The 25360-nt window shown below is 40.3% G+C and overlaps 1 protein-coding gene across 6 annotated transcripts in view; it reads right to left on the reverse strand.

Annotated features, from left to right (window-relative positions):
* The window catches only part of FARS2 (phenylalanyl-tRNA synthetase 2, mitochondrial), a 558189-nt gene that overhangs the window by 431965 nt on the left and 100864 nt on the right, over positions 1-25360 (reverse strand). For all 6 annotated transcript variants that reach the window (XR_016018686.1, XR_016018687.1, XM_088791395.1 and 3 more), the window contains one exon: positions 12743-13356. Coding sequence is in view for 4 of the 6 variants with exons in the window: in XM_088791395.1 (XP_088647521.1) it covers positions 12743-13333 (591 nt within the window). In the remaining 2 variants the exon portion in view is untranslated. Of the gene's footprint in view, positions 1-12742; positions 13357-25360 lie in introns of those variants that run through there.

A 25360-nucleotide genomic window follows, 5' to 3' on the forward strand; every position in this document is an offset into this window, starting at 1 on the left:
CCAATTTACTACAGACTTGGGCTGGGAATTACAGACATGGAGACTGAACTATCTCCTTGACAACGACTTCTAATTTCTTAATCTAATAAAAGAGCGTCTAATATCCTTAACTACATACAAAATCCTGTGTGTGTGGAGGGGGGAGGTGTCCAAATCTCTCAGCGGATTCTCAAATGGTAAAAAAGGTTAGAAATCATTACTATGATGAAATGCTGCTATCAACATTGTATAAAGTCTCTATATAGCTGAAAAATATCATTGTATTTAGATGACGTGTCTAGTTTAAGAAAACTCTATTTTATCTTTCCAATTCATTCATATTAACTGGTTTACAGTTTCACAGAGAACTACCACAGGATGAGTCAGGAGGATGACATGAGACGGTAAATTCCAAGACAAAGCCTCAGAAAGAAGATACCGAAACTCCCGTGAAAGGACACACACTATTAGTGAAATAGGCAGAGTGTCATCTTTTACGTGTTAGAGCAGACTCAGGCATCTGCACACACAATTCAATAGGATGTGTATGTCACAGATTGCTGGCTGGTTCTGAGGCTGGCTCATTACCACTCCACCTGCACCTACCAGGCTGAAAATGTGAATTCTGCCACACCATCCACACAAGTAGCTTTCGGTAATGTGCACCAGGCAATCAAATGAGGTCTCCAGCAAAGTGTGAAGTCTGCCGGGAAAGAGCATACTTATCACTGTGAAAATATTTTTGCTACTTTCACACATCACTTCAGCTAGTATAAGAAGTATTGTTACTGTAATTATGTGGATTCAGTAAAACCTAATGAGGCCCTCTTGGCCTCTGACAGCAAATGTTGGATATAAATGGTAATAATTTTCCTGAGATCTTGGAGGAATGTGATACAGAGAAAACTGTCTGTTTTTCTCTGGGTGCTATCTTGGTTCAGGAGCACAACGTTTTGACTCTTCAAAACATCCTCTATCCTTTATGTAGTCTACATGGTAAGAGCCAATAAGTAGAGAGCATTCCCACCACCTAAATTATATTCAGAAATTTAAAATTAGAATCACGAACAAATGTTTTTGCCTCCCTAGATGTGACTTTCCCTAGCAACCCATTTGTTGGGTTAATAACCTACCTCCCTAAAGACTTACAGAGATTCATGAAAGGGAGCGAGCTGACTGTGCCAGTTATCAATGCACTGCCTCTGGGCCACAAATCAATCCTTCATTGACTGCTCAGCAAAAACTGAATTGGGCCCTTTAAATATTTTTCCTTTGCCTGCTGGCACAACGTTAAACTCTGTCAGTAGAGGTCGCTGGAGAGACACCACAAAGGGATTCCTGCTGGATGCACACGCCCAGCCACGCAAGCAGCGCGCAGCTCCCCAAGGGCTCCCACAGCACCCAGATGCTTCCCCCAAGTCCCCCCGTAGGCAGTTTCACAGGAGAGTACTTCCTGCAAAACACCGCCCCCAAAATGGCTTTCCCTGGCACCTCAGGGAGTAGATTTCCAGAAAATGCCAGTGTGGATGTCCAGCAATTCCATCACCACTAATACTTCTATCACCTCTGTGTCGTTCAGGGAGCCACAGCGAGACGAAGGGGAAGGGGCGCTTCCTTGGGGGGCTCACTGTCAGTCCTAGGGGTAGCAGCGGCCCCTCATCTGCTTGCTCCGTACCGTCTAGAGATCTCTTTACTTCTTCCTACCCAATCCCTCATTACCCCAATCCTCTCTGCTGTACTTAATAAGTCTTTATGTTAAGCTTTCCCTGATGGAGTTACTGTGTGGTTTCTCTTACATCTGCTTCCCTGGAAGGCTGGAGCGTGCGACACAGCTAAGAACGCCCAACCAGCAAAGCGGACAGGTGGATGGCCATGCAGTCAACAATGCTAGCTGCCATCTTTATAGGGCGGGAGCTGGCAGACGAGAACGAGGGAGACATCCAAGAGCCACATGTCCCAATGGCTGCTCTGTGCAGGACCCTGGGTTAGAGACAGGATGCACAAAGAAGGCAGAGTGGCACCCGTTAAGGGACTGACTAACTGGATGGAGACACCAGACGCACACAAACTAACAATTCAAGGCAGTGAGTGCTGCAAGTTCAATGAGGGCCATGGGAAATAAATAAATAGGTCGGTGATGGGGTCTCAGGTTACGAGGCTGTTAGTTTCTAACTTGTCACAAGGAAGAATTATCTGCAAGCGCTGTACCACAGAAAACAGGCACCAGCCTCTCTTTATGTGGTTCTCCAAGCCCCCCTATCATCCTGCAATAATGAGGTACTACTCAAATCCAATATATTGTGGACGCCTGGCTGTGACCAGTTGCTTTTCACTTCACTGTCAAGAGATATGCTTAAGTAAACATTTGGATAGAAGAAAAGAATTCTAAAAATTAAAACCATTTCAATTTAAGTGTGTCTTCAACGGGGGAGTCCCTCCTAAAAGATTTTAAAGAAGAGATCAGGGAAACATGGTTGACTATAATCTATCAAGGCCAAATAAAAACGGCTTCAGTAAAGCCCCTCCGCATGAGGCTATTAAGGAAACCCAATAACCACATGGTGGAGAATAAAACCCTGTCATTCACTGAAAGATAGAGAAGTGATTCGGGACAGAAGGCAGGAATAAAGAGACTACCCTTGGCAAAACCGCAAGAATAACAGTGGGGAAGCTTGGAAAAAGAAACCTAAAAACAGGAGGGTTCTAATGAACCATCTGGAAAGTGGGGGAGAATATCAAAGGGAACAAAAGTGAAATTTTCTAATCATAAATGAAAGTGGTTTTCTAATAAGTATGAATCACAAAGGATTTCAAAGGGCTTGTTCAAAATGAAGGATATCCACTCAACCAGGATTAAGTAAGCCATTACAGGCAAGGAGCACAACCTATGGAAGGAAACCCTTACCACACTCCTATAGGAAAAAATGGTGGACGGCACCAACTATTTTTTTAAAAGGGGGAAGGGTGGGATGGAATATGAACTTGACACAGACATCTTGATGAAGTATTCTGGTAATGGGCTGTGGTCAAAACTGTATCAAAAGCTTACTTCTCTGTACACCTTCACTCATTGCTTCTATAAATACATTCCCCTTCGTTTCTGAGCAAAAAAAAAAAAGGAAGGCTCATCATCAATAATCTTAAATTCAGGAAGAAATATTGCTTGCATAGGGGTGTACGTAAGAGAAAGACCCTGGATAAATCTGACCCAGAGGAAGTCATCAAAGGGAAATGAACATACTCTAAAGAAACAAAGACTGTAGCCAAGAGTAAAGAATGCACTACAGAATGGCTGCCTCCTGCCCACCCTGCAGTGCGCTCATGGGATCTTGCAGAGGGCACAGCTAGTAAAACAGGACAAGGCATCACTAGGGACAAAAGAAAAATACAACTTCTTTGCGCCCTGGTCCAGGTATGTACTTTTTAACCAATATTTTTAAATCAGATTAAATAGATACATGATGGGCTCCCTCTGGTGGGTCTGTCAAACACACAAAACCTGCTATTCTTTGCAAAATAAATATCTCAATAAATGTTTTGTAACACATTCGTTTTGAAGCTATAGAACAGTGTTCTCAAACGTTTTAGTCACAAAAATCCTTCCGTACTCCAACACATCATAACATTTTGCATCTTTGGCAAACAATGATGATGACTGATACCATTCACCCCTTCACCTCACAGGTAATCACAGTCTTGATTTTGGTGTTTATCATTCCCATGTTTTTTCACACTAACCTACATACTTACCCTAACAAAAAAATACATGTGGTTGTGATCTGTGTATGTGTATTTGTGTGTGTGGAGAGACACAAAGAAAGAGCTAGGGCAAGCGGAACGCAGAGAGACACACAGAGACCGTGAGCAAGTACACAATGACAGCATGTGTTGTTGGGCATATTTTGAAATATCTATTAAAAAGATCATTGTTTAATATCACTCAATTTACTTTTTTTCTCAACATTGTATTAAAACCTCATCCATGTTGACATATATACCTCTAGTTTAATTATGTTAAGTGCTATAAATACTTAATGTACAAATGAACCATGACCTTTTTAAAAATATTTTTTTAAATGCCAGCTCACAGAGCATACAATTTTTTTTTAATTGGAAACTGCCAAATAACTATACAACGAGGTGGTGACTATATACACTCCACTAGAAGGATATAAGATTCATGGTTCTTCTAGACACTTGGTATTGTCAGGATTATTAATTTTTGCTCATCTAATGGGTTTGAAATAGTATCTGGCTGCTTTAATTTGCATGTTCTTATTCACTGATAAAGCTGGTCCTTGTTTATTGGCCAGTCACATGTCACTTCTACCAATAGGCTGTTAATGCTCTTTGCCCATTTCTCTTTCATTAAAAAAATACACAAAAATCATTCATAAAAAGTGTATAAGAATATCATGGTTAAAGAATAATAAAAACAAGTGTGCTCACCACCCATTTCCATTTTCAGAAAAAAACACTACCAAAAGCTGCGGCCCACTCAGCCCCTACCTGACTGGTCACCTTGCTGCTCCTCGCGCAAGTAACTAAACTGAATTTTTAAATTATTCTCTTGCTTTCCTTTACTTTTCCACATATGCATGAACTCCTAAATAATATATTGGTTATTCTTGCGCTTTTTTAAAACTTTACATAATTGCAATCATACAATGTAAGCTTCAATAACTTTCTTTACCTTTCTATATTCGTTCACATAGATGTACATAGTTTTGGTTTATTCGTTTTCACTGATATATGACACTCATATACCACTGTATAAATATACCACAATTTACTTATCTTTTCTACTCTTGGTAGAATTGTTCCAGTTTGGGGCTAATACTGATTAATGCTATGAGCGTTCTCATCTACCTGCTGATATAAGCACTTAAGACCGTATCTCGGGGCCGGCCCGGTGGCTCAGGCGGTTAGAGCTCCATGCTCCTAACTCCAAAAGCTGCCGGTTCGATTCCCACATGAGCCAGTGGGCTCTCAACAAGAGGTTGCCGTTCAATCCCTCTAGTCCCGCAAGGGATGGTGGGCTCCGCCCCCTGCAACTAAGATTGAACACGGCACCTTGAGCTGAGCTGCCGCTGAGCTCCCAGATGGCTCATTTGGTTGGAATATGTCCTCTCAACCACAAGGTTGCCGTTCAATCCCTCAACTCCCGCAAGGGATGGTGCGTTGTGCCCCCGGCAACTAGAAAACAGCAACTGGACCTGGAGCTGAGCTGCGCCCTCCACAACTAAGACTGAAAGGACAACAACTTGAAGCTGAATGGCACCCTCTACAACTAAGATTGAAAGGACAACTAGACTTGGGGGCGGGGGGGGAGAAGGTCTGGAAGTACACACTGTTCCCCAATAAAAATAAAAAAAAGTCAAAAAAAATAAAATAAAAAAGAACATATCTCAGGTATATACACAGGAGTGGAATTTCAGGTGTGGGTTTTTACATTCCCCAAAAGCATTCCTGTGGCTCCACATACTCAACCACACTTGGTATTGTCAGACTTTTCCCTACTGGATTCTTTTTTGCTACTGAGACCTTTTTATTTGATCAACACTAATCTTCAATTAGTTTTATGTACAGCAAGTATCTCCACCCAGCCTGCTGTTTGTCTCTTAACTTCATCAATAAAGTCTTTTATTAGGAAGAGTTTTACCTTAAGGCAGTCAACTTGAACAACTTTTTCCATTAAGAATTTTTCTTGTTTAGGAATTCTCGGTTTAAGATATTAATAAAGATATTAAGACATTAATATCATTTCTACCCCCAAGGTGATAATAATAATCTCTTACATTTTCCTTTAACTTTTAAAGACTTCCTTTTCACAAATGAATTGTGAAGCTACCCAGAATTGAATTTTGCATTTGGTGAGAGGTAGATAGAAATTTTTTTTCTATATAGATAATTGTCTCAAAGCAATTCATGCGGATTCCATCACCTATTCACTTATTTAACATCACTTCCATTTTATAGTAAGATAATTCCCAAATACGAGTAGAACTATTTCAAGGTCCTCTAATTGACTAACCTTATGCTAATACTAAACCATCTTAATAACTAGAACTTTATATCCTTGATGCCTGGTCCCTTTACACTGCTGTTCTTAAAATTTGTTCTGGCTATTCCTAAACTTGTTCCTATGAATTTGAAGATCAATCCCTTCAACTTCTACAGAATACTCAGTGGATATTTTGATTAGATTTACACTGAATTTATAGATTGATTTTGGAAGAACTGCCATCTTCATGTTATTGTTTTCCTACCTACAAATCTACGGACATGATATATCTCTCCCTTTTCTCTTCTTTTATGTCTTTTAACATCACCTAATAATTTTATCCAAAAATATCCTGAACATCTCCTGTAACAATTATACTTCAAAGATTTAGTTAATACTACAAATGAAAATTCTATTCTAATTATATTTTCTAATTGGTTATTACTTGTAATTAAAAAACATATCTACATTGTCTTTGTATCCAACAACTTTGGTGAAGTGTCTTATTAGTTCTAATGATCGACCTGGATATTCTATTCCTTTTTCTAAGTAGACCATCTACAAATGAAGCAGCTTTATCTCATGTTTTCCAATTCTTATACCTTCTATTTCTCTTTCTGGTTTACTGCATAAGCTAGAACTTCCCATACAATGAAGAATAGACACAGTGATGGCAAATAATCCTGAAATGTTGCTAAATTTGATGGAAATATTTACAATGATTTACCTCTAATTACGATATCTGCTGTGAGTGCTTGACAAACATCAACTATAATGTTAAGGAAGTTCCCTTCTATTCCTAGTACTCTAAGTTCTTGTCATTAATCACTAATATCATCAATGCTTTTTTAATGTCATAAAACATTAAATGCCATCAAATTATTTTCCTACATCTACTGAGGTGATCACATGCTTTTTCTTCTTGTATTAGTTAATATGGTATAATACATGTATAATAATAATATGGTAGGACACAATATACCAAGGAATTGAATTTTTGCAAATATTTCATTTAATTCTGTATCTGCACGTTAAAAAGAATCTGAAGTTCAAAAAGATGAAACTTCTAAATTTTTTCATCTAGTTTGTATATTAACAAGTCTAACCTCATAACATGAGCTTGACAGGTGCCTTTTTCTAGCCTCTGAAACGGATTGTACAAGTCTTTCAGATATGGTAAAAACTCACATGTAAAATTATCTCAGACTGATGGAGGAGGGGCTATTAATTCTAGATTTAATTGGTTTCAGTTTTCTATTGCATGCAATATATACTCTTATGTTTAAAATTTCCTGCCTCCTGGGTTTTTTTTGTTGTTGTTTTTATCTTAATAGTTATCTTCCCCAAGAAACCATGGATCACCTCATGACTGTTTGATACCTTCTTACAAAAATTCCTGGATCCAGTTCATATTCAGCAAATGTTTTTTTCCATTGACTGATCACAAGACTTTCCTTCACTCTTTTTCTTTAGCCCTTATCTAGGAAAATGTCAAACATATGCAAAAATATAAATGATAATAATTCCTCATCCATCAAACACCCAGCTTCAATAATTAACATTTCATGACCAATCAATCCTCTTACATTCATCCCCAAACACCTGTCCCCATATTATTTTGAAGTAAATTCCAACCATCCAATCATTTCATTCAAAGGTATTTCAATATGTATCTCCAAAAGAAAATGACTTATAAAAATATAATACCATTATTATTCCTTAAAAAATAAACTCCTTAAGTTCAAATATTCAGTCAGTGTTCAATTTTCAGTGTTCTCAATTTTCTTTTTCTTTAAAGATGTTTTCTCTTGATGGGATCTATACTTTGTGATTGGTTGATCTGTATTTCTTTTACTCTATAGGTGCCATTTCCATCACTTTTATTTGAAGGAACGGAATCACTATCCTGCAGAGTAGTGCTTCTCAAACTGTCTGTGATGAAGAGACAGTAGTACGGTACATGGTCCTAGTGCACATAACTACTAAACAGACTGAGCACAAGCAACTTAACCAAGAGCACTTATGAACACCTGAACCAGTTCATACACGTATGCTATTCAACAAAGCAGCCCACTGACAACATGTTTGTATATGATGGCTTAAACACTTCTAAACACTTAACATTGCTGAAATATTTCCAAACACTTACTTTGGATTCTCCTATTTATTTCACTATGCAGATTATGTCTTGGGTAGCATTGCTACAGAACTGCCCACAAGCTGGATTTCGCTTATTGCATCCCCATGGTGTGGCCTAACATGTTTCTCTGTCCTCTTTTTTCCTATTGATTTGGTAGTTAGAGCTAGATTTTGATTGGATCCAGTTCCATATTTCTTGGCAAGACTTTAGTCAGCACTGTATTCTTCCATCAGGGGACACACAGGTTCAATGCCTCTCTTTCTGTGAGATTAGTAGTCATCGGTAAACAGTATTATTACCGTGTTTCCCCGAAAATAAGACCTAACCAGAAAATAAGCCCTAGCATGATTTTTCAGGATGACATCCCCTGAACATAAGCCCTAATGCGTCTTTTGGAGCAAGAATTAATATAAGACCCGGTCTTATTTTCGGGAAAACACCGTAGTACTTAATGTCAAAGCCCCTCTAGTAAATGTGGTTGTCTAAAGCTTGTCCTCTGAGAGACTCCTAAGGAAGCTCTCCTCTTCCCAGGCCCCTGCTTTCCTCCTGTTACCTCAGTTCTGACACAGTGCAAATCTTCCTTCTGTCAGTTGTGAGTTCCCACCCATTTGTGAAGATCTTAGGGAGACCTTGTCACCCAGTTGTCTTACAGATATTGTCTATAGTTCTGGATTTTGCTATTCTGGTTGCTGTATCTGTTTTGTAAGATTTGGCATTATAAAAACTATACAGGCACGGCCCAGTGGCTCAGGTGGTTGGAGCGCCCTGCTCCTAACGCCGAGGTCGCCAGTTCGATAACCACATGAGCTAGTAAGCTGCGTCCTCTACAGCTAAGATTGTGAACAACAGCTCTCCCCGGAGCTGGGCTGTAGTGAGCAGCCAGAGGTTGGCGTGAGCTGCTGTGAGCTGCCGTGGGCTACCATGTACTTACATAAGTGGCCTGCCGGCAACTGACTGCCTCAAGCCGAGGGGGAGCGCAAGGCTCATAACACCAGCACGGGCCAGGGAGCTGTGTCCTACACAACTGGATTGAGAAACAACGGCTTGAACCGGAGTGCGGGGGAAGAAGGGGGGGGAAAAAACTATACACCCACTTCCTTCTACTTTTTTAGAACAATGGTGCTTGCTTTTAGCATCTTAAATTGAACACTTAATTTATTGATTTTCAGGGTTTTAAATAAATATATTTAAAACTAAATATACTTCAAGTACCTTTTTAACTACATCTTATCCTTTATTAATGCTAACTGTGATCATATTATTTAAATGGGGTCTACTGAGTTTCTACATAATAAAATGACTATTTTCCCCCACATCTGAGCAGTTCGAAATAAGTATTTTCATTGATGGCTAGTAATAAATAATCTGTAATTTGTTGTAGTATTTCTCTTCAGCCTATGAATCCACAGCTGTGAATTGTTAAATGTCTGAGGATATGAAAAGTTTCTTACTGCTTTCTACATGAACTGCATTGTACTCAGACATAGTCCTATCTACCTTATAGATCCTTTGACATTTGTTTAGACTGTAACTAAACAAATTTATTTTAAGTAATCCATGTGATGATACACCTCCAACTCTTGGTCATAGAATTTGTGTGTGTGTGTTACACACAAATAGTTACAGAATTTTAAAAATAAACATAAATCAAGGCTGTTAATCATGTTTTTCAGATTGTATCTTTACTCAGTTTGTTTAATCCATTGGTGTTTTGATTGAGGTCATTTAAAATCTTCTACAGCGATTATGAATTTGTCAAACTTAACTTTTATTTCTTCAGTTTTAGTTTATATATTAAAGCTACAATGTTGTACACACTGACATCACTAATTCATAAAGCGTCTTGATTGATATATTATCCTTCTTTATTCATATTTATCATCTTCCCATAAATTCTATTTTGTCTAATATTAATATTGATGTACCAGCTTTCTAAGTATTTGCTTGATATATCTTTTTCCTGCCCTTTATTTTCAAGGTCTGGCATGGATTTGGTTCACGTTTCTGTAACTGAAAACTGCCCAATCTGATAATGTATGTATTTAATTGGTGAGCTCAACCTATTTAAATTTGTGACTACTGATAAATTTTACCTTTTTTCAAAACACAAAAGGGTTTTCTTCACAATTAATAGTTAAATACAGTTGACCGTTGAACAATGTGGGGATTAGGGGTGCTGACCCCCGCACAGTCAAAAATCCATGTAAAACTTTTGACTCCACAAAACCTAATAGCTTACTGTTGCCCAGAGCTTTACAGATAACATAAACAGTTGATTAACATATATTTTGGATGCTATATGTATTATATACTGTATTCTTACAATAAAGCTTAGGCTAGAAAAAAGAAAATATCATTTAAAAAATCATAAGGAAGAGAAAATACATTCACAGTATTTACTGAAAAAAACAAAAAATCCACATAAAACCGTGTCATTCAAACCTGTGTTGTTCAAGGGTCAAGTGTAAAATATATATTGTCATAGTTGATCCATTTTGATGCTTACCATTGCTTCTTTTACCTCATACCTCTGTATTCACTTTTCTTCTTGCTGAAATAACCTTATAGTGATTAAAATAATGATTGTAAGGATTATTAAATAACAGGAAATTTTAAAAGATAAAAACATCATTTTTTTAAATGATTAAAACTATTGAAAAAAATCCTATTCATAAGGGAATAAACTGAAAGAAGGGAAAAACATTCTTTTGAGAGTTAAGATTAGGTCAGACTTACAACCAACACTTTAGTTAAGGTTGGGAATTCAATAAACACCACCCCTTCTCCCCACACCGTTCTTGGAACTAAAGCTCCACCTGGGTCATAAGCAGGTCCCACCTACAAAGCAGCTCCATGAAAAGCAACAGAATACAGTGGAATGGTCAATGAACTAAGAAAACCTGATTTCAAGTTTTGGCTCTGCCACCAAAGGGTTGGGTATCCTTGAGCAAGTCACTAATCCTTCCAGGACCTCAGCTTCCTCTTGTGTGAAGTGGAAATAACCTCTCACAGGGTTTTTATTAAGAGGAATAAAGGAAACAATGAACACAGAAGTACTTTATCAAACTATAACATTAGGCATATATGTATATGTGCATGTGTAATTATTTTTAACTATAAGCAGAATATACAGTCACATTATTAGATTAGATTAGCCATGCCTGCTACCCACTAAATCAGACTGGACCCAAAACAAATACGACACAAGAATTAATTCCTTACCTCTCTTCCTATTTTCCACCTTCTAAGGCATCCTTGATTTTTCCTCCATTAAAATGTTAGTGTCGGTCTCGCCACTTCCACTGCCACTTTTATGGCATGCAGCCTTACAAACCAGTGAGCGCTTTCCTTTTCAGATTGTTTTTTAATGAGGTAAGCTGGGCTGAGCACCTGCCCGCTGCCGTGACCCAGACATCATATCACTGGCATCACATCTCCTCCTCCTGGACGTTAATTGTAGGTGACATTCTATCACTTGGTCATATTTCTCAGACTTTGACCTGTCTTTGTTCATTTCCTTTTCGTTTCCTAATAAATCTGTATCCTTATTAATAGTTATTATCCTGACTTAGAAACTAGATATTCCATGTAGTTAGAATGCTCATCTAAGTAGTCTGAGCTCAGGCTTTGGTAACCTCTTCGTGTAAAGGTAACCTGTTGTAGTATCACCATAGATTCACAGGAAAATAGCACGTCCTGGGACAAAGGTTGGCTCCTACAACATGACTTAGTCACCACAACAAAACAGTGGTCACTGGGTAGCCTCAGGAGCCTACACTATCCTTTCTCAATCCAACAATCTGCTTAGCTTGTGTTCGCAGAAGGGACTTTTGTGATCATTATTCCTCCTGTTTCCATGAACATGCTTGGAAGAAATGCTACAGCAGTAAAGTATTTCCTTGTGCCTTATTTAATTCCATTTGTTTCTTACATAACAACAGAGATAGTTTAAAAATATATGAATAAAAGACAAATGGTGTTGCAGGTTTTTAGGAAATAGACTCAAGCTTTTAGGGATTTTCAAATTTTGCAAAAAAAAGAAAGAGAAAGAGAGTGAGAGAGAGAGAGAGAGAGATGCACACAATACACTAGGACATGAGCTAATAGATTAAATGAGTTGGGTCTCTTGAGAATGGCCAGAATATCAGGTTTCCTGATCAGAAAGGCTCTATGCACCCAAACATATACTTCAACAATAGCAACAATTAAGAGGTGGCCAGTCCCCTCTATTGTAGTAGAAGAAATGCATTCACCTCTAACACCAGGAGCACATGAGTAATTTCTACTAACTGAGAAGTGGAATAACCTGACCCCAGGTTTCAGTCTTGTATCAGGAGCTGTCTGGATTGAGGGTAAATCGGAACCACTGACTATTCATTCTTAAGAAGAAACCAGAGCAAGGCAAGTGAGTATTGCAAGGATGAGGGCAGACAGGAGAAAACAAAAGGCTGCCCGTCAGTCAAACGACAGTGAGGCTCGGCCTGTACCAGGGCTGGCATCAAGGACGGGTCTTTCATGAATGCGAAGGGCAACCGTGCTGCTTTCACCGAGATCAACTCTAGTGACCTCAACAAAACGTCCCCGCTTTCCCTCAGCAACAACGCAGTCTCGGGACTCACCTCGTGCTTGGAGAAGAGCCGGACGCCCTCCAGCTGGTGGAAGACCGGGTAGTGCCGCGAGTCCACCTGGTCGCGCCGGTAAACGTCGCCCACCACCAGGAAGGCGTCCAGCCCCGCGCGCAGCAGGTCCCACTGGTGCGCGGACGTGTGCGCCCGCAGCATGTGAGTCCGGTTCAGGTAATAGTTGTCCCCCTTCTTCCGGCTGGGGTGCTCCACTGGGATGAGCAGGCTGTCAAAGTTCTGCCAGGTGGTGACGACCGGAGAAAGGTCGTCGTAGACCGAGAAGAGCGGAGTCCCGAAGCGGCCCACGTACTGCGCGTAGAAATGCTGCTTCACTCTCTCCTTGAGCAGCCACAGCGGGTGATGCTGCAGGTTGTGCAGTTTCCTGCCAACGCAGGCGAGGACTCTGCCGGAGACGTTGCTGTAGTCGTCCCGCGGGTACGACCTACCCAGCAGCTGCAGCTCGCCCCCCGGCGCCCCTCCGGCGGCGAGCCCCGAGCCCAGGGGCCGGCGGCTCGTGGGGGCGCCACTTGCCTTCCTCACCAGGTACACGCGCGCGTGGGCAACTCTCCTGAGAGCCGAACACACCATCGTGGAACCTTCTTTCACGGGTTCTGGAAAAAGCACACGTGCAAAGCACAACACGAGTTTCACTCTGAGGAAAGCAGATGTGTGTCTTTTTCACGCCTCCCACCAGCTCCTCACGGTCCTGACATGTCCTTCCCCGCCACCTCCTCCGCTCAGACAGAAGCTCCGATTCAGGACATCTGCTGACAGCGGCTTCATACTCACTGCCCTAAATCAAAAGAATACTGAACGTCAATTTCAGATCCCTAAGCCTAGTTGTCCGCCCCTTGCCATTTAGATCCTTGGGTTTAAAGAGAATTTCCAGTATCACGTCATGTCACGTTTTGATGCCCTCATGTTGAATAAAACTTTCAATGTCACAACGTCCTTTCATTTGGACTACACTCTAGAACAAAAAACTTCAGCGGGATCAGCTAACCGTCAGGACGTGGTTGAGCCCTAGCAGGGTTAATTAAAGGATGCACGACTACATGCATGTGTCTGAAGTACAGCACAGACGTGACGTTTGAAACCACCGGCCTCCATTCCTGCCTGCCTTCCTCCAATGACAAAGTTCTGCCTACCTTGGCAGAGCATGAGTTCTGGATTCTCTGACTACAATACAAAGTAACATTAACAACGTTCTTTTGACACTTCGAACAAAATACACCACTTTAGGTGGTGGTTATTTTTGTTTAATATAGAGAGGGTGCCAAAACAAATGGATACACATTTTAAGAAAAGAAAAAACGATAAAAATTTTAATAATATATACCGATAACAAAAGATGAACACAAGTCACGTTTGACTTCTGCAATTACAAGAGGTGCTCAAAGTGGTTACCATCAGCATCCAGACACTTCTGATTATGGCGAACTACTGCTTGAGCAACGTTGGCCAAAGTGTCACTTGTATATACTTTTTTTGGTACCCCTGGTATTTAACAATAAAAATGAAAAACTTAAGGAAGTATCACAAAAAAGGATAGACTATACCAATGGACAGCTAAAATTATTTTTATAAATGCAAATCTTTTTTATCCTTACATCTGGCCACGTTATTTAAATTTAATGCCATTGCGGCATCCCACCAATTACATCTGTGTTTTGTAAAACAGCAAGTTGCAATATGCACCCATAATAACCCAGGAGCAGGACTAACCTACTTCAGAAGGGATTCGGAGCAGCCAGAAGATAGAGTGCTGACCAGACCTTTCTTTCAGAAATGCCTAGAATTTAGTAAGAAGAGTACGAAATTTCACAGCTGAAAGTCAACTAAACAGTCATCTACTATAAGCCGTTTCTGTCACAGATGAGGTAACAAAGACCCAGATAGAGCTGACCAAACTCTACGGTACTGGGAGAGACTGAGGAGTTGGGGACCACTGAAAATATGTGCCGTCCCCACTGTCACAGAAGCAAGTTTTAAATTGACTCAGGGATTTCAGTTTTAAAAATCTTTAGATGTCATAGCCCTGTGTTCATAAAAAATTTACTATGAACCCAAATCCATCTTCTCCAATTTGGAACTTTTATCTATTGGGCTACTTGAAAGTATACAACTATGTGGTTATTTTACTTCCAGGGCTCTAAACCATACCAAGAAAATACATAACTTCATGACATTAGGCTGCATTAGGAGAGAACTGTATTTCTCCAGATGGCCACAAAAACGGATCCCATATGCACCCGGGTAGCACAGTGCTCCCAGTTCCCAAAGGAAACTGAGACCACCTCGCTCCAAGGAAATCAGCATGGCTGTGTGTGACGGCGTACGAGAAGCTGGTGCACAGCTCCTGACTGCCGTCATGTGAGAAGTTTTCAAGAATAATCAACAAATCTCGGGATTTATTCATTTACGGCACTATTTTGTCAGACATGTTTCAAAAGTGTTTTTGGCTCAGCTTGAAATCTGTCTTCCCATCCATGGTGTTCAGTGGCTTGTCACTGCAGTAGATGAGAATGTTAAATATGGATGTACCGCCTTATACATCTGAGCACAAAGTCGGACTGATAGGCTGTCAGCTACCCAGCACAGGGCCCTGGGCAAGACACAAGAAAGCATTTCTTGCTATCACACAAAGTTCAGAATTCTTCTGGAAAAGGTGCTTTCGATGCACTTATTCATACATCACCTGATTTCCCTTTCCTTCTCAGTTCCCAGCTCCTTACACATCCAAATCCACTTCTAGGTTCTGTTTCCGTAGGTGGGCACTATCCTTACATCCCTTCCTTGTTCTCCTTATTCCACCCCTTGTTTGCTAAAGAAAGTTTCATTTTCTTGTCCTCATTTTCAGAATGTTAATCTGTTTCTTCAGCCCCTGTATATATTCCCCACTGTCATTCCTCCCTGCCCAAAAAATTGGTTCTTTTCTGTTATCATCTTTTACAGAGAGAATAATGACTGTGATAGCTTTCTCACTTCCATCTGAGAAGTAAATTCCTTTGTTGTGCCTTTGTCAAGTTTCTCTGTCAGAAATAATTCATCTGGAAAGTATAAGCGACCCAGGAAGATAACACTACCACCAACAGCCATTCTTCTATTGGCACAACGGTCTTCCATGTCATCCTTTCCACAGCTGTGAGGTAAGTATTCTTCTCACCATTTGACAAACAAACTAAGACTCAAATAGACAAATAGACCTTGTAACTTGCAAAAACTCATACACCTACCTATGAACAAAGTTCAGAACTCTGAGCAATTCAAATACTTCTCAATCAAAACAGACCCAAGACTGTTAAATTCAAATTACATCTCTTTACTTACCTATCTTAACTTCTATCTTATGTGAGCAATGTGTTTTATACAGCAATGCATTTTAAATACACAAATGAATACATGAATGAATAAATCAATAGATCAAATAAAACACATTAGCCTAGATGGTGGAAATGAAAGACCATCTAACTTGGGACCCAAACCTGCATATGTGCTGATTCTGTAAATAAAGTTTTGTTGTCCATTTGTTTACATACTGTCTGTGGTGGCTTTTCTACTGCAAAGGCTGAGCTGCAGAGCTGCCCCAGAGACTGCATGGCCCACGGGCCTAAAATACTTACTGTCTTGTCCTTTGCAGAAAAAGTTTGCTGAGCCCTGTTTTAGCTTAACTCTAAAAACTTCTTCCACACCACAAAGCACATCTTCCTAGTCACAAATATAGATTACAGAGCCACTAAAAGTAATAAAAGTACAAATGTGGATATTAAATGTGCTGACATTAGTACAGAGACCAATGTGAGAAGAATCAACACAACACAATGGGTTATAAAAGACCCCACTTTGCAGGAACACTCATGTAGGTCCAGCACTAATTATCCTTGTGTATTAATTATCCTTGGACCCACTAATTGAGCTTCTGGCCATCAAGTTTCTCATATATAAAAACACAGAAAATACAACCCAATTGAAAAAAAACAACCCAAAAAACAAACAACCCAAAACACAGAAAATAATACCTACCTCATAATACCAGGATTAAATTTGATCCTGTTCATAACGCACTTAACTTATTGCCCAATTGAGGGACTTAACTTTTAATTGCATTTAATTCTATTTAATTTTAATTTAAATTGCTACATGTGACTAGTGGTTACCATATTGGACAGGGCAGACCTAGACCCTCATATAAGAAAAATGGGATTTCTATAACCAAAGCAATCAAAACTTATTCCTGTGATTATACCTTAATATACAAAGTAGCTCCTAAAAAGTGTGTGGATTTCACCTTTTACATAAGTAAAGAGAGATATTCAATCTTCAGCAGAACAAAATTTTAAAAAAATAGAAAACTAGAAAGGCCCAGAGTTCGTTTAGTCCAAAGCTCACATTTTGTAGATAAAGAAACCAAGTTACAGATTAGCTGTGTCCCCGAGGACGTGCAGCCAGTCAATCAGTCACAGGTGATGAGAGAACCCAGTGGCCTGAGCCCAGGTCAATTCTTTCTACTGCAAGTTAAGTCCAATTAAGATTTCACTTACATGTGGAATATAAAAAAGTTGAATGCATAGAAGCAAAGAGCAGAAAGCAGGTGGGGGATGGGGAGACGTTGGTCGAAGGGCACAAAGTTGTAGTTTGTAGGATGAGTAAGTCTAGAGACCAACGTACAGCATGGTGACTCTACTTAGTAATATTGTATTGAATACCGGAAATCTGCTGAGAGAGTAGATTTCAGGTATTCTCATTAGACAAAAAAAAAAATGTTAACTACGTGAGGAGATGACACGTTCATTAGCTTGACTGTACAAATCACGCCACTATGTATGTATGTATGTACCAAATCATCATATTGTAGACCTTCAATACATACAATTTTTATTTTAAACATTAAGTTAAAATAATTAATAAAAATAAAAAGCTGTCTGAGGCATCCTATTATACGGTCATGGAATTCACTGGGTTCTTATCTTCAAAAGGCCATACTGAGAAGAACACTGTAAATGTTCTCTACCACTATAAATCTAGCACAATGACGGGAACTAGTAAAACACCAAATAAATGTTTGTTGTTAGAATAATTAATTTCCTAACTGTTTAAACAGTCTTCCCTTTCCATCTCCCTCAGTCTTGGGTGTAAAGGAGAAACTAAGCAGTGCAGGAGCTCCACCAGACTGGCGATTTCTCTCAGCACAGTCAGCGTACTGCCAAGGGCCACGCAAGCTAACATGGCCCCCAGATGGTCACAAACATACCAAAGCTCAGGCGCATTCCATTAACTTCAGAGGCAGGACCAAGAACAGTTTCTACAAAGAAAAACGAAGCTTGACTCACTGCACACAGTTCACACATTTTACTCTACTAAACACTGGTGGGGAAACGGCCAACTCCCATGAACTTTTACTTATAAAGGGGAAGCCAAGAGTATGTTTTTGCTCCTGCTGAGCAGTGTGAGTAGAAAGAAAGTGTCTCTGTGATGGCAGCTCCCTGTGCCACTGGCGGGGCTGTTACGGCGCAGCCTTTCTAGGAAGCAATTCAGCTCTACCAAGAGACTTAAAGCTGCTCAGACCCTGGGACAGGGCAATTCCCTTCTGGGAATATCACAAGGAATAATGTAAATGAAGACAGAAGTAAAACACGAATAAGTTTCATTACAGTAGGATTTACAATAGAAAGAAATTACAAACATAAACATTCCAACAAGGGAATGATTAAGTAAATTACACTGGAGCCAGACAATGAAATATTATGCACTCATAAAAGTATAATGGTTGCAAAGAGATTTAATGATATAACTGTATACTTACCAAGTGATAAATAGGACATAAAATTGCATGTATGATATAATCTTAACTATGTAAATATATATCTACAAATACATGCATATTATAAATACATGCATACTATATTTAGAAACCCTGGGAAGAACTATTCAAGGTTTAATTGAATTATTATTACAGAAAGAGCTACTTACAAGTATTTACCGCGTTGAGCTCTAGCCACTTCAATGGCCCGTATTAAACCCACTTATAATTACATCAAGAATAAATGCCAGCATAAATATTAACATTGTCAAAAGCTGTTTAATTAATTGCATTCAGTGACTAGCTAAGCGATTATTTTTTATAATGATGCACGTGGAATGCTTGGCATAGTAAAAACATCTCTGCCTTTCCGATTTTCTTTCCCTAGCTACAAATCAACTGCCATAAGCACAGTGCCAAACACTCCATGGTATTTTCCCAAAACATTCAAATTTTCTAGGAAACTGATATTACTAGATCCTATACCAAGTAAATGTTTCTCAATTAGACCCATTAATGAAGTCTTCAATACGTTAAAGTTGAAATGGTACATTGTATTTTAGCTTTAATTTTTTTCTTACTTCTAAAGAAAATATTCACTAAAACTTGGTTCAAATTAAGCTAATACCTATGCTCTATTTGCAGCTCGTTGTGTGGGGAAGCCAAGGAATCTCAGAAAAGGAACGCAGTAATATCATCCTGCTCATCACCAGCCTCACTCAGGACTCGAACGATGGGCCTGAAATGCCCATCTCAGATGATGGGCAACACAACACGGGGCCTTGAAAAACGCTGTTCCATCTCCTGTCTCTTCAACATGCTCTCTGTCTGAATAGATTCTCCTGCTTGCTTATTCTCATCACTGCATCCTCACCGTCCAAGGACAGGAATTAACTGAGGACACATTTTTCACTACAGTGCTCCTATGGGAATTTTTCACCTGCTCTGATACATGTTTCCCAATACCACCAGGCAATTCTCCAGTTCTCTACAGACACCAGATGGGTGGCCTGCAAGTCAACTCAATCCGTGCTACCTACCTGAAGATAGCCAGGTTAGCTCTCTCAGGGTAAGAGCTCAGTCCACAGGACGGCCCTCTCCTCCACTTCAGATGCCAGTCACCAGTCCAGGTGATGACTGACCATCAGTCAGAGGTTCCCTCTCCTCCAGTTCAATAAATTTGCTAGAGTGGCCCACACAACTCAGGAAAATATTTTACTTACTATATTACCAGTTTATTACTAGGTTGGTGCAAAAGTAATTGCAGTTTTTGCAATTATTTTTAACCTTTTAAAACGCAATTACTTTTGTACCACCTTAACACAAAAAGATGTAACGCAAGAAAGGCTAGATAGAAGCCACACGTAAGGAAAGGTATGTGGGAGGGGCATGGAGCTTCCATGCCCTGGGTGGGCACACCACCCTCCCAGCACCTTCACGTGTTCACCAACCCTGAAGCTCTGGGAACCACACTCTTCGGGGTTTTAAAAGACGCTCCATTACATAGGCATGATTGATTAAATCGTTGGCCACTGGTGACAGAGTTCAATTTCCCCTCCCTCTAGCCCTCCACAGAGGGCTGGCTGGTTCCCTTGGCAACCAGCCCTCCTCCTCAGGTTGTCTAGGAGCTGGCCAAACATCACCTTGTTATGTTAATTAGGTGTGCTGGGAAAGGGCTGGTTATAAGGATAACAAAAGACACCCATTTCACCTTGATGGCACTGCAAGTTATTTCCAGAACTGGAAATTAAATATAACAAAAGATGTCCTTAGAAGTTACAATTACAAGGGTTACAATTACAATGAGAAATGAGCTATGTGCTGAGAAGAATGGACACAGATCAAATACTACGTATTTCTCGCGATAAATCACAGGATCACATCTGTGTTCAGTATGTCACCATCATCACCACTACTGTCCTCACGCTTATTTGAATTCAATGCCATTCCAGCAATTTCTACACCATTCAAGGAATGTTCAAGAGGTACAATATGATCAAATTCAGCAATTATTCAACTTATTTACTACTTTGACTGATCAACTTCTGGCATAAGAAGTGTGACATGATCGTTTCATTAGTAACATGAAATCCTTCAATGTCTTCTTTGCAGTTTCACTTTCAAAAATTATTAAAATTCAAAGTCAGTTCCAAGCATTTGTTGATGTTGCTCTATCAACGTCATTTCAAGCATCAGCAAGTGCATCAATACCATTTCTTTTGTGAGTGCTGAGTCCCCAGCCTGATTCACACAAAGACCAAACATGACCCCACAACTGGAAAAACCTCTCAGACAGGGAGAGACAGAAACACAGAGAGACAGAGGAACAAAGGGAGAAAGAAAGAAACAGAGCGAGCGAGCGAGCGAGCGAGCGAGCGAGCGAGCGAGAGAGAGAGAGAGAGAGAGACACGTGCTGGTAGTTGGGGTAGGAAACACAGTAAACAGAACTGTTCCCCAACCTACAGGCGATCAACACCCTGAGCAGACAGACAGCACTGATCTGTCTGACAGGAGTCACCTAGCCCTCTGCATTTGGGTTCCCTCATCCTTAAACTGGGAACTAGAATAGCTCCTGTCTCATAAGGGAAATGTGAGGATAAATGAGTTAATGTATCCGCAGTTTTTACAAGAGTCAAAAATATTCTCTTTAATCTTTCTCTCTTTTTTTTGTTTTTGTTTTTTTGGCCCAACTGGCTTAAGAGTCACTGCCCTTAATCAATATCTTTGCAAATCTAAGGGCTTTCTCAATTTTCCTAATGCCACATTCTTTTTCCCCAACACATACACCCACTTTGTTCTCCTTTGGCAACCATCAGCTTGTTCTGTGTATCTATGGGTCTGTTTCTGTTTTGTTTGTTCATTTGGTTTTTTTTAGATTCCACATATAAGTGAAACATACAGTATTTGTCTTTCTCACTCTGACTTATCTTACTTAGCATAATATCCTCTAGGTCTATCCATATGGAATATGGCAAGATTTCATCCTTTTGGATTGCTAATATGCCAGTGTGTGTGTGTGTGTGTGTGTGTGTGTGACATCTTTATCAATTCATCTATCGAGGGACATCTACGTTGCTTCCCTATCTTGGCTCTTGTGAATAGTACTGCTATGAACATAGGGGAGCATATACCTTTTCGAATTAGTGTTTCTGTTTTCTTCAGGTAAATACTCAGAAGTGGAATTTCTGGGTCATATATAAATAACATTTTTAAGGATGAGTTCTCGCAGAAGGTCTTGGAATCTAAGGAATCTTTTAACTAAAGCACATTCAGTTTTGTTCTGTTTTTTGATGTGTGTAGACTGGTTCTCTTCAGGCGGCAATAAAATTCCTTGGTCACCAAGTTCTATTACAGATGTCAAACAGGTAGGCAAATGTCAGAAACATTAATTTTCATAAGAAGTTGAATATAACAAAATTCACTTTTCTTCCCGTGCAGCTTACCATTAGTGAGCCTGTAATACTGGTACGAAGTAGTTATGAACTGCTCAGAAAATATTTCTCTGGTTGCCTCTTTTCTTACATAAATAATTAACGCCTGCGTAGCTGCACACACCTTTTACACCCTGCAGTAGGTGTTTTGTCCCCATTCTCTGCCAACTTTATCTGCAGTGTGCATGCTGCATAGACACACCAAGAATCGCCTGGTGGGTCGTATCCTTAACACCAGTCAGTGCTTTCCCATTGGTCATTGTCGTGCGGGAGACCCTGCTCGCCGCGCCATTTTTCAGGCGGGGCGGCCTGCGGGGTCTCTGCTCCCGCTCCCCACATAAGAACGCAGGATATGGTGAGGCCAAAAAGGAACACCCACGGAGCCATAGGTAGGGGAGTCATACCGCTATGGTCTCACTGGAGGCTGGGCCCAATGGACGCGCGACCTGCTGTCCGCCTTTCCTCCAACCGACGGACAACTCCTCTTCCACTCTCCTCGACTCTGTTCCTCCACTCTCTTCTGCTCTCCTCGGCTCTCCTGGGCTCTGCTCGGCTCTGCTCGGCTCTGCTCGGCTCTGCTCGGCTCTGCTCGGCTCTGCTCGGCTCTGCTCGGCTCTGCTCCGCTCCTCGGCAATCCTCGGCTCTCCTCCGTAGCCGTAGCCGCAGCAGTTATACCAGCGGCCAATCGGCTAACCGGCCACAGCCGAGCCAGCACCTTTCCATGTGAGGCCAAGAGCCTGTAAACTACTCTCGGGGGCTCTGTCCCCACAGTCATCCTTAACGTTTTCTAGAAGCCGAGTCCAGCACAATGCTACTTCATCCACAGTGCAGATCTTCTCTGGACTAAAGTTTTCAGTGAATGCAATCTTGGCAAATCCATCCGCATGATTTTTAAACTAGCTTCTAATAAGCAAAGCTTTTCACTGCAGGCTTTCAGCTATTTTACATCATGAACCTTCTTGAAATTTTGCAGCCAATCTCTGAATATTTATACTCATCTCTGACAGTCAGTTTTTATGGTATCTTCTAAGTCATTTCATAACCAGTAAATCATACTTTCAATTCTTCATTGTCCAATCCTCTCTATTAATGTACAGTCAACACTTGCACTTTTCTGGCTGTGTAGTGTTTTCCTATTGGTCACTGCTTCTTGATCATCACTGTTCCTGTAAAAATTCCATACTCACCTTTCGGTTTCTTTAGGTTGTACATGGTGGGGCTGCCACACATATAAAATACTTCACAGATACACCACCATCAGTTTCATAATAATTCCATGATAGGTGCTAATGACAATAACAGATGCTTCCATTTCTTCTGTTGACAGTGTGGGGCCCAGGGTAGGCATCCCAAAAGATCCCAAATGGTACACTGATTACATTGAATTAATGTTACTTGACAAGGAGCTGGAGCCAGAGGGCACACAGACCCTCCCTTGTCCTTTGAACACAGGAAATGAATCTCCCACTTGAAAGCAGCTCTCCTTGCTCCAAGGGGGAGAGATACCCTTATCGCTAGAGTTAAGGAATTCATGATCAAAGAGCCTGCATAAACAAACTTTTCCCTCTTTGCCAATCTACTACCCAAGCCCAAACTTGGCTTAGATTCCTCACTATGAAAATCCAAACCTTGCTTAGATTCCTTACTAATGAGTACTTTTTCTTGTCCTGTTGAAGCCTCACAAATATATTGTTTCTTTGTCTAAAAGGTGTAAAAGTTGGCTGGTTCATCATTTCAGGGAGCATCATTCATGATTCTCCTGTGCACGTGTATTACATTGGTTGTTCTCCTGTTAATCTAGTCTTATGTCAATTTTATTATTCGTCCAGCTGTAAGAACTTAAGAAAGGTAGCGGGGGAAGAATTCTTCCCCTCCCCAATGACAGTTATCCACAAGGCTGTCTCTAACCTTTTTAACATTTCCAAAGTGCAATTAAATTCAGACACACACACACACACACACACACACACACACCAGGAACCAACAGGGATCAGCAATGACCAATACCAGCACTGAAATATAATAATTCACACATAAAACCCATTCAGATTTGACTGACAAGTGAGTTTTGTCACATTTATTAAAAAGAAAATTAAACTGAATTAAAAACTTTGTTTTCAGAGCTTTTTCAGATTTTGGAATTGCAAAAGAGATGTGAGCCCGGCTTTGCCTTGGTCCTACTGCTACCATTTCACGTCAGCTGGCCCCAATCTGGCCCCTTCCCTCAGCTTGTCTACCTTTATCTTCATTCCATACTGTGCATTCAAGGAGGCCCCTCCAAAATATAGATGTGCCACGTCACTTCTCTGCTGGAAAACCCTTAACAGCCCACAATGTCATGTCTAGATTACAGCCCAGGAAAGCTCGCTTTCCTGCCCCATTTGGCTTCTTTCCCAGGACATAACCATGTTTCAGTTCTCAGGCACCAGTGTTAAGGAACCATCCCATGATTTTGAGTCCTTCCATAAACAACATTTTCTTTAATTCTGATGTATCAACATAGGTAAGTTAACGTGTTATTAGAATTTTAATTACATGGCAAAAGAGTAATTGGGTTCAGTTACAGTGGTTTCACCTCTCTTAACCTCATAAGTGACACTGAAGAGAATGGAATGTAATTAATACTGGAGAAATAAAATACATCATGTTGTTAGCAGAAAAAGCCTGTTCTGAATTCAAGAAAATCCACATCAGTGCATGTTTTACATTTTAGAGAAACAGAGAGATTAGGCTGCAGAAGGTTTCCATTGCCTAAAGAAAGGAGTTAGAGAAGCCAAGAACACAGGGAAACATGGTCAAACAGAGCACATGTCTTACAAAGTACAATGCACAAGCCCAGCTCCTGGTCCTGGTGACACGAGCCAGAGTTCTTTCCAACTGAGACGAGACTATAATGAAAAAGTCCACATGCCATGAAGTCGGGCATCAGACAAGCCCACACATTAGCTAGAGAGCTCTGCCTTGGAGAACAATGGAGGGGGAGTGATTCTGAAAGTTTTGTGCAATACACAAAGAATAAAATCTCTAAGAGTCCAGTTTGGATGTGCACAAGAAGAGAAGATACCGTTTCTACAAATTCTGGAACTAACTGGGCACCAGAAAATTATTTCCTGCTGGCTTGGTTGAAATCAATATAAATGACCTAGAATTTTAAAATAGATATAGTCACCCTTTTCATGCCAAATGAACCTAGTAGTAAACAGCTGTGGACATGTATATCTCTCTTCCAGTCGAGAATAACTAATACGGGGTCAAATGGTTGCTAGTTTGAAATCATTAACGTGCAGTAACATGAAATGCCTGGAGAACATTTAACACACAGTTGTGCTAAGAGCATCCCATCGTCTTTCCTTGAGTTTTGTCCACTTAGACAGAATTATTACT

Source organism: Rhinolophus sinicus, chromosome 14, assembly GCF_057876585.1.
Source record: "Rhinolophus sinicus isolate RSI-liver-muscle chromosome 14, RSI-T2T, whole genome shotgun sequence".
Classification (NCBI taxonomy): domain Eukaryota; kingdom Metazoa; phylum Chordata; class Mammalia; order Chiroptera; family Rhinolophidae; genus Rhinolophus; species Rhinolophus sinicus.